This window comes from Aedes albopictus, chromosome 3 (assembly GCF_035046485.1).
Source record: "Aedes albopictus strain Foshan chromosome 3, AalbF5, whole genome shotgun sequence".
Lineage (NCBI taxonomy): Eukaryota > Metazoa > Arthropoda > Insecta > Diptera > Culicidae > Aedes > Aedes albopictus.
In genome coordinates, this window is record NC_085138.1 from 201,147,874 (window position 1) to 201,159,413 (window position 11,540).

The 11,540-nt window shown below is 44.7% G+C and overlaps 1 protein-coding gene across 1 annotated transcript; it reads right to left on the reverse strand.

The window, feature by feature from the left end:
- LOC115261477 (probable ATP-dependent RNA helicase kurz) lies at positions 1-11,311 on the reverse strand. The gene is made up of 5 exons (XM_062858531.1): positions 11,097-11,311; positions 9,374-11,026; positions 5,830-7,466; positions 195-397; positions 1-129 (listed from the first exon to the last, which is right to left on the reverse strand). Exons 1-5 carry the CDS (start codon positions 11,169-11,171, stop codon positions 50-52), a joined length of 3,648 nt encoding a protein of 1,215 aa, XP_062714515.1. The 5' UTR covers positions 11,172-11,311; the 3' UTR covers positions 1-49.
- Positions 11,312-11,540: the final 229 nt, after the last annotated feature.

The window sequence follows — 11,540 nt, forward strand, 5'->3', positions numbered from 1 at the left end:
TTATCAGTAGAAAAACATTTATCTACAGTAAACAATTCAACCTTACCTTTCAGTCCAGGGGTGGCCACATTTTCTCAACATCCGAATGACATGATACGGGCAGAAATTGCTGATACTCTGGCAGTAGAACTGCAAAATGAGTGTCGTTAGTTTAGATTTAGGATTGAGGACATTTGAAATTCATTGAAACTTACAGTTCTTTTCCGCTTTCCAAAGTTCCTCCAAGCGGCTCCTATCGTAGACTTCGTTTTGCTGTAGCGTCCGGACGAAGTTCGTAATTCGGGGAATCGATGAGGAAAACGATTTCAGCACTGATTCCGGTGATGAAAGGAGCGATTTTCTAAACTGCTTCAGCTTAGGGTAGACGGCACCGGCGAGAAGAAACTTGGTGAAAAATCTGGAAATTGACGAAAGGATGACCATGTGGTATAAGACAGTTTTTTCTGTTTTACTACTGTATTTTTTGTGAGAAAGCTGCCAATTCTTTTAAAAAATAAGCTTTATAATGTCAAAACATGATTTTCCGTTGAAACTACTTAGGTGAAAAGAAATTCGCTCCGTATAAGGTGAAGATATGACGAAGCCACACCTCAAATTTTCAAGAGCACAATTCTGAGGAACAGAATGTTTGTTTGCACTGAAAAGTTGCTTGATTGGTAACCAATCGATCAAATTTTCAGTGTAAACCGGCACACGCTTCTTCAGATTTGTGCTCTTGAAAATTCGAGGTGGCTTCTTCACCATAAGACGTTGATTCTTTTTGCGGCCCTCTACGACAAGCTCTACGATCATGACCCGTCTCCAGTTAATCTTGTAAATAAGGCTTCGGATCGGGATCGCCAATCTGGAGACAGCGGGTTCGATTCCCGCCATGAACGTTAACGAGGCAGACCTCAAAGTTTTCGGAGTTTTTGAGCTTTTTGTGACTCAGGCGCATGAATTACTGGTTGTGTTACGTGTTCAAAGAAGCGAATACCGTGGGGTGCCCTAATTTCGCACAGGTCTTAATTTCGCTCACTGATAATATTTAGAGAACATAATCATAGAACTAATCGTTGCATTGTCCAAATTTTACTTTAGTATAGTTGAAGTGAAATTGGGACAATTGCACAATTGTTTTTTTTTGCAATTTCTCATCGTAATAGGCTGTTTTACCTCACGCAAATCTACCAGGAAAAGGTCTACTTTCCCACACTAAATGAACAGTGCGGTAATGGTTCATTACAGCACTGATTTGCGTTGCGTAATGAACCATTACAGCACTGTTTTCAATTTTGATCAACTTCTTGTGCTTTCTGGATGCAAGTTTGAAAAATTTTGACAACTGCACAGTATAACCAGCTATGATCAGACTTCCTTAAACATGGCTATGAACATCAGTGTGTAGTTTGATGAAAAAGTTTTGTTAAAAACTATCATCAAGGGGTAATTTATGAAATTGCAAAAAACGTTGCTCGCTAACTCGATTTTGACAGGACTGGTCGTAATTATCAAACTCAGCAAGCCTCGGTGGATAAATGTACGACTAGTGCTGTAAAAATCTTCATTCTGCACCTTGTTGCGTAAACTACTATTATGATTATGATGTCTAAATATGATCAGTGAGCGAAATTTGGACCCGCGCGAAATTAGGGCACCCCATGATACATATTTGTCGAGTCGCTCCGGATTACGTGCAGTTTCGGATTCTGCAGAAATTCCACATACCTCACTCAAGATACGAACAGCGATTTGTTAGTCACTCCGATGTGTTCCGAGCTTTCCGATGTGGTTACACTTCTACTATTATTGTTTATTTTGAGCTTCTCAATAATGACATTTCCATAGACAAATAGACGACCAAAGCTTGCAAAGCTTGAACCAAAGCGTCATAGACAATAGACATGCAAATGACAAATATAATACAAATCTAATTACCGCAGGGTACATCAATAGTGTTTATATACTCTACATTCCTCACCTGGTCCGAGGATTGAAATATACATAAAAACAAAGAATTTTATTGATACCGACATAGTGTTCAAAAATAAAATTGACCCAATCATTCGTTATAACGCGCTGGCATTTTTGCAATTCTTCTGGAGCGCTTGGGTGGTGGCGTTTCCTTAGAAATTGGGCTTCGAGTCATCTCATTCTCGGTAGCTGTTTTTGCATCTGCCGTAGCTGCACCTGTCACAGCAGGTTCTGTCGTAGCTCGATCTGTAGGATCTGGATCGGTCGTTGCATCATGCGGAATGGACCATCCCACTCAAGTGCGCTACAGGCCGACGATATCCAACTCCATTGCCAACAAGAACAACAACGTCCCTTCCGGCTCTCTGAATCACCGAACACTTCAGTCGAAAGCTGGGCTCCAATTCTCCCGTCTCATAACCCTTGATCATGACGGCGTCTCCAATTGCTACATCTGCCCGCTGTCGCTTATCGGCGCACAGCCTCCCCTGCAGTGAAGTGCTAATGAAGGCAGGTCCCTTACAGGTCCTCCAGTAAGCAGCTCCATCGGAGACCCCCCGGTGCTGCAAGAATACACACAATCCTCAAGCGCCCTCCTCCAGTCCTCCCACAATGACCTCACAACTCGCAACGCTCGGAGCATCTACTGGTTCAGTCGTTCGGCCAACTCACTCATTTGGGGCCAGTAGGGTATGGCACCAAGGATGACACGGACTAGTCGGATGCTTCCCGCTGGTACAGCAGCTCGGAAACTCCTCGCTGGCAAATGGAGGTCCATAATCCGTTCGAACCGCTTCAGGACAAGTGTGCTCCGCAAACACTCGCCCCAGTGCCTCGACACTCTTGTGCGAACATGCTGTCCTCATCTCAATCACAGTCAAAAATCGGCTGCAGCAATCAACTATAACCAAAAGTGTCACGCACTCCTTTGCAGAAAAAAAAATCCAATGCCCAATCCCGCCACGCACGATCAGGCATTTCTTTACGTAGCATCGGCTCAGGATTTCCTTATTGGCTTACTGATGCACACTCTGTCTGCACACTCTTGCACGCGATTTTCCACGGAACGGTCCATATACGGCCATATTCTCATTGAAACAACTCCAGCATGGCCCCTATGTGCAATATCCAACACACCCTGCTGAAGCCCCGATGGAAAAATGACTCCGCCATTTCTCACCATCAGACCATCTATGACCCCCAGTTCCTTCGGAAAAACCTGATATGAAAACATCTGTGATGGCCACACTTGAGATTCAATAGCCTTCGCAACCTCTGTGAGTACGTCATCATTACTGGCTTTCTTTCTAATCTCATCCAACGTGACGGCCGACAAACATAGTGCTGCGAAGTCTCATCGAATGGTGGTTCTGTCCGCTGACACAGCCTCGAGAAGATGTCCGAGATATTGTCGGCTCCAGGAACATACACAACTGCGTCAACACAGCACCAAGACCCACTGCTGACGCATCCACATACAGTTCGGTTGGGTCATTAGGGTCAAAGAATCCCAGACGGTAAACAGTGCCGGCTAGCTCGCTGCGCAGGTCGTCAAATGCTGTCCTCTGCTCAGTACCAAACAAATCCACCTCAGCCCTAACGAAACGACGCAAAGCTTCGAACCTCTCTTCTTGTCTGCGGCACCCTAAAGCTTCTGATTGCTGCCACTTTGTCGTCGGCAGGGCTTATACCATGGCCGCTGATCTTGAAACCAAGTATCTCCAGCTCCTCCACCTCAAACAAGCATCCATCCTTGTTCAGCAAAGTGTGATTCCTCTCAAGGACAGCCAACGCCTTTTATAAACATCCATTGTGGTCGGTCAGTCGCTCCCCACACAACATCATCGATACAAACTATCACCCCATCAATGCCCGCCAACATCTCGCTCATTATTCGTTGAAAAATCTCTGGCGCGCAATTTATGCCAAACATTAGGCGCCTGAAATGCATCAGACCCCCGCTCGTCATGAAGTTTGTTACCTCTCGCGATTCAGGGTGTAGTTCCACGTGGTAGTAGGCAGAGGAACCATCAAGCTTTGGGAAAACAACCGCTCCTTTGAGCTTATTAAGCAAAGTATCGAAAATTAGAAGTGAATAGTGCTCACGTTGTATCGCTTGATTGGGATATCGCACATCAATACATAGCCGCATATCATGAGCCCCTTGGCCCAATAACTGGTTCAATCATATCGGCATCGAGCACTTCCTGAAGCCCCTGATTGACCCTAGCCTCCATTGCCACAGGGACTCTGAGGTACGCCAACTTCCTTGGAGGCATGGTGTAATCAATCGACAGCTCCACCTGGACGTTCGGAAATTTTTGAAACGCAACCCTCTTTTGGACAACACTATATTTAAACCTCTAACCCTACTTTCAACACCTTGAGATCCTCAGTCGACTCAAGCAGACATCGTTGTGCCCCTTCAATCATAAAAAAACGCATAATTCTTGGGCTTTGTATCATGAATCGCTATCCAAGCTTCAAAAATGACCAAAACCCGCAAGGGTTCCTAAGAAGCATACGCTGTAAACTGTCAATCGCATGGAAACCCTCTATTCTTGGCGCTACGGTCTTCAACCGGTCTCGCATCTTTTCAATTTCGTTACACTCTCGGTGTGCGCTACGGTCTTCAGCCGGACTCGCATCTTTTCATTTCTTCTTCAGTTGTGCGCTACGGTCGTCAACCGGACTCGCATCTTTTTTTCACTTCATCCTCGGTGTGCGCTTCGGTCATCAACCGGACTCGCATCTTTTCTTTCGTCTTTTCCTCACTGCGATTTCACATTTAAGCTTCCATTGTGGTCGATTTTCAATTTAGAACTTGCGACATCCCTCACGATGACATGGAATTTTTCAAATCGTCCCCGCAATCAATAATCTACATTGTACACAATCCTCTCAAGCATACAAACAATGATCACTGACCGAACATGTAGCATCAAGAACTCAAACCATCCATTTATTATCGTTCACCTTTCAAGTCCCCTCTCAAAAACCGGAACCGCAGTTTAAATGAAACTTACCGTACCAAATAAATCCTACCGACTGCGCCAAATTGTCGAGTCGCTCCGGATTACGTGCAGTTTCGGATTCTGCAGAAATTCCACATACCTCACTCAAGATACGAACAGCGATTTGTTAGTCACTCCGATGTGTTCCGAGCTTTCCGATGTGGTTACACTTCTACTATTATTGTTTATTTTGAGCTTCTCAATAATGACATTTCCATAGACAAATAGACGACCAAAGCTTGAACCAAAGCGTCATAGACAATAGACATGCAAATGACAAATATAATACAAATCTAATTACCGCAGGGTACATCAATAGTGTTTATATACTCTACAATATTGTGAAACAAATTAAATATGAGAGGTTTGAGTAGGCTGGACACGAAGAGCGAACGTCGGAAGAAAAAAATTCGAAAAAAAAAAATCAGACAGCAATTGGTCGGCGTTCGGTCAGAGTGGACTACGCGATTTTTTGGATAGGTATAGATATGCGAAGGAACTTAAAAACTCTGAACTTTTCGTCATTATTTTGATGCAGATGTTTCGTTACATAGAGGAACTATAGTATTTCCTACGAAAATACACTACATTTGACATCCCATGTTCTTACAGGACATTTTCTCGAATTTGTTGAAAAACAGATGGTCCGGTCTGACTTAACGCCGACCAATTATAAAAAGGTTGGCTACCATGGCATCCGAAACGTCCAAGAAAACTGAACATTTCGAAAACAAGATGGCGCTCTACTATACGCTTGGCGCTGAAGCAACTCTACGATGCTCAAGCAGGGATGGCATGTTCCTCAGTGAGTGTGCAAGTGTGCGCGGTTTTGATATGAAAATGAGCAGCTACTTATACTTACTGACACCGCAACGTATCCCTCGGCATGTCAACCTCCGCCGGCGGAAGTTCCCAGCCAGCTTTGCCAATTGTAGCCTGCACCCAGCAAACGATGCTATCGTCTGTCAATCGGTACGTCGGTTCCGGTTCATCTAACACCTTCACGATGTTGCAGTACTTGGGTATCAGCTGAACCAACCATTCTGGTTCGATGGCCGTGATGCCTCGGATAAACATTTTGGCCTTGTCGCCCTCCACCGTTTCGTACGCCTCTTGATAGCACACCCATTCTGGATCCCGTTTGCGCAGAACCGAACTCGAATGCATAAAGACAGGATCCTCCATGTTCGGTAGATTGTAGCCGTGCTTGTACTTGATCCGATCGGCCTTGAGCTTGATTTCTGATTCTGGGATCTTGTGAGCAATTTGGTCAGCCATACCGATCAACATCAGCTGACGTAGCAGTTTCGCTTGAGTGTCACTGGGAGGTGGCATGGCCGGATCAACTGTAAGGTTCAGATCCTTGAGGTTAGCATTAACTTCGTTCGTCAGTTGTACCCGTAGCTTGCGGATTTCCTTGACGGCCTTTAATCGGATGCCGTTTTCTTCGCAGTACTCCGCAAGTCGGCCTTTACTGTTGGCGAACTCCGCTGCGCCAACGGCCCTAAGCAGAATCATAGGATCCCCGAGCAAAAGGGAATGTCCAGTTCCAGCCCAGGCTTTCCTCTTCGTTCGCCACTTTTGATGAACGGTCGAATCCTCTGATAAGGACACTTCCTGGAATATCTCCTGCACCGACAGGGCAGCCACCATACATATCGCGTACGGAAGGAGACCATGCTGATGACTGAGAGCCAACATTTTACCAAACCGTGGTGCAACGGGAAACGCGGCAATTGTTCGGCCGAGCTTAGTTATCCGACTAAGAGTCTGTGACTTGTTCTTATTATTCACGATACTCTCCTGCAGAGCGTCCATCATGATCAATCGCTTCTCAGCCACTTCCAATTGGGTACGATCCGGTGGAGACGGGAATGGGAAATTGACAACCTTATCGATTCCCATGCACTTCATCTGTAGCATCAAATCATCCACTGGTTTCTTCTGAATCTCCGGCTGTGAGAATTCTACGAATTCATCGTTGAACACGGCACTAGAATACAGTCGATAGCAGTGACCGGGAGCTACTCTACCAGCTCGGCCAGCTCGCTGGTTGGCCGACGCCTTGCTTATGTACGTTACCACAAAGGCTGTCACCCCGGTCACCTTATCGTATAGTTTGGTCTTTTGTCTTCCGCAGTCCACCACGTACTTGATCCCAGGAATGGTAAGGGAAGTCTCAGCTACGTTTGTTGCCACGACACAGAGACGCGTTCCCTCTGGAGGTTCCTCGAAAACCTTTTGCTGCTTTTCTGATGATAGTATGGAGTACAGGGGCAGCACCCACAATGGTTGACTTTTGTTCAGTTCCGAGGTGTTCAAGTCCTCGTCGAAATCAGATTCCAAGTCGGTCATTTCGCCGTCGCTGTTGTCATTGAGCTCAGCGTCTTCATCGTCCTCTCGTTGATCCGCTTCGGCGTCATCCCAAGGGAGCTGGTAGTTGTCCAGATTTATCTTCGGCAGGTCTACGCGTACCGTTTCTGCTTGCTGCTGTTTGACCTGAAATTTTAAAGGTTTACAATTTAGAACCTATAATCTTGTCATTTTGTATGTAGTGTAGGATACATGAAGAGCTGAGCCGAAAACCGAGAACAAAATATTGTTAAAAGTGATTCGAATTTTTATATTTATATATATTAATATTGCACCAAGAAAATTTTTGGAAATCATTTCAGGAAACGCTTCATGCTAAGAAAATCAAAATCTATCAACAATACAAGAAGTTCCGTCACGTATCTTCTAGTTGTGGTGGCAAAATGGAAAATCCCACTTTCGAATATTAAAGAGAGCAATCGATGAGTTCTCTCTTTCGAAGTAAAGAGTAAAAGCATGAGAAATGTAGATTGCTAGGCTGATTAAGCATTTGAATAAAGTAGAAGTATTCTGACAACGAAGTCGACCGGTTGTATTCTATTCTCATAGTTACGTCTTATCCCTCGTCTTTTAGTTAGTGAGTCCGCTTTGTCTTTCAGTCCGCTTAGTTGAACGGAACACTAGTCACTCGATGTCTCGACTAGACAGCCTTTTTTTCCGGAAAGATGTGTCATGACAGAAATGTTCTCACGCCGTTTGCAAGGATAGTAGCGGTGTTGAACATTAATAGGAGGCAATCAGTGAAGTACTAGATTGAAAGTAGTGAGCTGGATTTTTGTATGGTGAGATGATCAATTCTTCATTTCAGCAATGAAATGGTGCAAACAGCGTAGGTTATATGATTTATTGGCTAATTTGATGCTATTTGAGCATAAGTTTGAATAACTGTGTTGTTGTATTATTTTTTCCTGCAACTTCAACAACACAGTTATCCAAACTTTTGCTCAAACAGCATCAAATTAGTCAATAAATCATATAACCCACGCTGTGTGCACCATTTCATTGCAGAAATGGAGAATTGATCATCTCGCCATACAAAAATCCAGCTCACTACTTTCAATCTAGTACTTCACTGATTGCCTCCTATTATGTAACGTTTTCTCCTTGGCAGCAAAATGACAATGACATTACTGTTTAGTGGAGATGTGGGGTGCCGAACGGTTAGTCGAATCGATTCCCGTTGCTCTATTGTTAGTAGGATGCAAATCTCAAATTCCCCTACATTGCATAGACTAGAAATTTAATAGTTCATATGCTCACTTGCGGTGCACAATCGACTAAAGTTATACCACCGTCAGGACAGTGGCAATTGGTATTCTCATCTAAAAAATAGCAAAGCAAATTGTAAGAAAGAGAGGGACGTTAGCAAAAATAACACGTAGTTCCGAATCACCTTAAGTAGTTTAGTGAACAAAGGCGATCTCTTCCTACCGAGCTATCGGTCCTGTGCTGTTCCTCCGACGGGACATATATTCTTCTCGGGAAAACAATATCGGGGAACTGACATTCAGGGTAAAAGCACAATCGTTCTGAATAGCAGAACAATTTCTGAATATCTCGACAGTATCCCATATCTGTTGATAATCTATGAACTTCTCTCTCTCACTTTTATTGGCGTAACGTCCTTATTGGGACAAAGCCTGCTTCTCAGCTTAGTGTTCTATGAGCACTTCCACAGTTATTAACTGAGAGCTTCCTCTCTCTGACCATTTTGCATGCGTATATCGTGTGGCAGGCACGAAGATACTCTATGCCCAAGGAAATCAAGGAAATTTCCTTTACGAAAAGATCCTGGACCGACCGGGAATCGAACCCGTCACCCTCAGCATGGTCATGCTGAATACCCGTGCGTTTACCGCCTCGGCTATATTGGCCCCAAATATGAACTTCATTTAGCTTTTAGTGTTGATTGTGCCACATATTACTCTACAACCAAAATAAAAGGAATTCTAGCCACTATAGATCCTTTGAAAACTGAAAAATAGTTTGGATGATCTAGAACAGTCCCCTGGTGTAGTACGTTAACAGCTTACCTTCTTTTTCTTCTTCTCCAGCTTGGCAGCCTTCTTCGGATTGACCATCTGTTTCAGTTGTTCTTCGTCATCATCGGAAGCTTCGCCGGCGACGGGCGACGATTCATCGGAGTTTTTTACCTTCGGCACCGCCCGATTGGTTTCCCCTTTGAAAGGAAACGCCTTACGTAGCTTTCGAACCACATAGTTGACCTCTTTTTGGCCGGTGAGAAACACGAGCATTCCTCCCTCAGGCAGTTTGGTGTGTATTTTTACCGTTTTCAAGTAGGCTTCCCGGACGTAGTCCACCGGTGTCTTTTTGCTAAAGTGGACAGTTACCGGAAACTGGCGAGATTCCACGTTGATAACCGGAGGGATTTTGCCGAAGAGAGTGCGGTTTTCGGTGAAGTCTTTTACTCGCATCGTGGCGGACATGATGATCAGTTTCAGGGGTTTGTTTTTCTTGACACGGAGGATCACAATCCGGGAAAGTAGCCCGACTAGAATGTCCGTGTAGACGCTTCGTTCGTGCGCTTCGTCAAGGATTATTACCGAGTAATGCGACAAAAGGAAATCATTTTCGATCTCTTTAAGTAGGACGCCATCCGTCACGAATTTGATCCTGGTGCGATCGGATACATTGCCTTCGAACCGAATCAGATAGGAAACCACATCCGTCGGAAGGTTCATTTCTGTGGCCACTCTCTTAGACATGGAGATAGCAGCGACACGCCGAGGTTCGGTTATAGCAATTAGGCCCCGGTCTGGATTTGCATAGCCTGCTTCGTACAGGAACTGAGGCACCTGGGTAGTTTTGCCACTTCCAGTCTCTCCGGCCAAGATTACAATTGAGTTTTCACTAATCGTTTCCATGATGATTTGCTCCTCGGCCAGGATGGGAAGCTTCAAACGCGCTGCTTGTGTCTTTGGATCACGTTCAACGTGAACGTAGGTTGCCGGCTTCCGGTCTACGATTGTTTCCTTGAGTTTCGCCTTGGTTTGGACCGATTCTGTTGAAGTTTCAGTCTTCATCGGAGTTTCGGTAGTTGGAGGCGGCACAGATTCAGCAATAGAAACTTCCCTTTCCTCTGCATCCTCGCACTCCTGTGCTTCCTCATTCATTGGAACTTCTTCGTCGACTTCTAAATCAGACTCTTCCTCGGACGATGAACTCTCATCCTCTAGCCCGATAGTGTTCAAATCTTTTTCAGCTTCCATACCCTCATCATCACTATCTTTACTTCCTTTCTGTGCTCGTAACAACGCCAGTCGTTGCTTCCGCATCCCAACTAAACTCTTCAGCTTCTTACTACCACTCTCTGAATCCACAACTTCCTTGGATTGCTCAACGACTACACCATGCTTCTGCTCCCGGAACAACTGTTTCAACCCCTTCGTCTGAACGGCACTCAATTTTGTGTAGCTTTTCAAATCTTCCGACGAGGCTTGCACTTCAGCTAGTGCACTGATCAACGACGAACGGTTTTCCTTCTTGCGTTTCTGATCGACAATCTTCTCCAATCGCTTCCGCTGCTTCTTGGACAGTATCTTCGTCACAGTGGCTTTATCCTGTTTAATTTTGGTCGGCCGTTTTTTCGACGGCAGAACCAACATGTTGGCATTGTCCGGCCCACCGTATCCATCATCTCCCGAGGCGTCGAAGTCTAATTTTATCTATAGTTTGGATCGAATAACAGATGGTGCATATTAATTATTGCAAGCACATGACACAAAATCTCATTACCTGTTTTGTGCTGGTATCATCTATGACTGTTTCGACCTGCTGGCGACCTTTTTCGTTAAATCGTCGTTTTCCCATAACTGCAATTAACTGTGCTACTTGATTGATAGCACCAAATAAGATAAAATCCAAGTTTTTCAACCAAAAACCCACAAAATTATGCGCATACACGAGAATCGAACCACCTTTTGATAATCGCTATCGTTTGTTTACAAACAGTAGCACGTGCGGGTGGGGTGGGCATGAGTGCCACTCTGCTTTGCTGTCAAGAGAAACCCATGTGGAAAAGTTTATTTGAGTTCCAGACAGTACTGCGATAACGGCGAAACTCGATATAATTCGTGCATTTGAAAATCAGGGATGTAGCCTTGTTCAGACTACGATTGAATAACATGTTATGCGGTACGTGATATTCGCGAGTAACATAATCGTTCACACTGGCTGGTA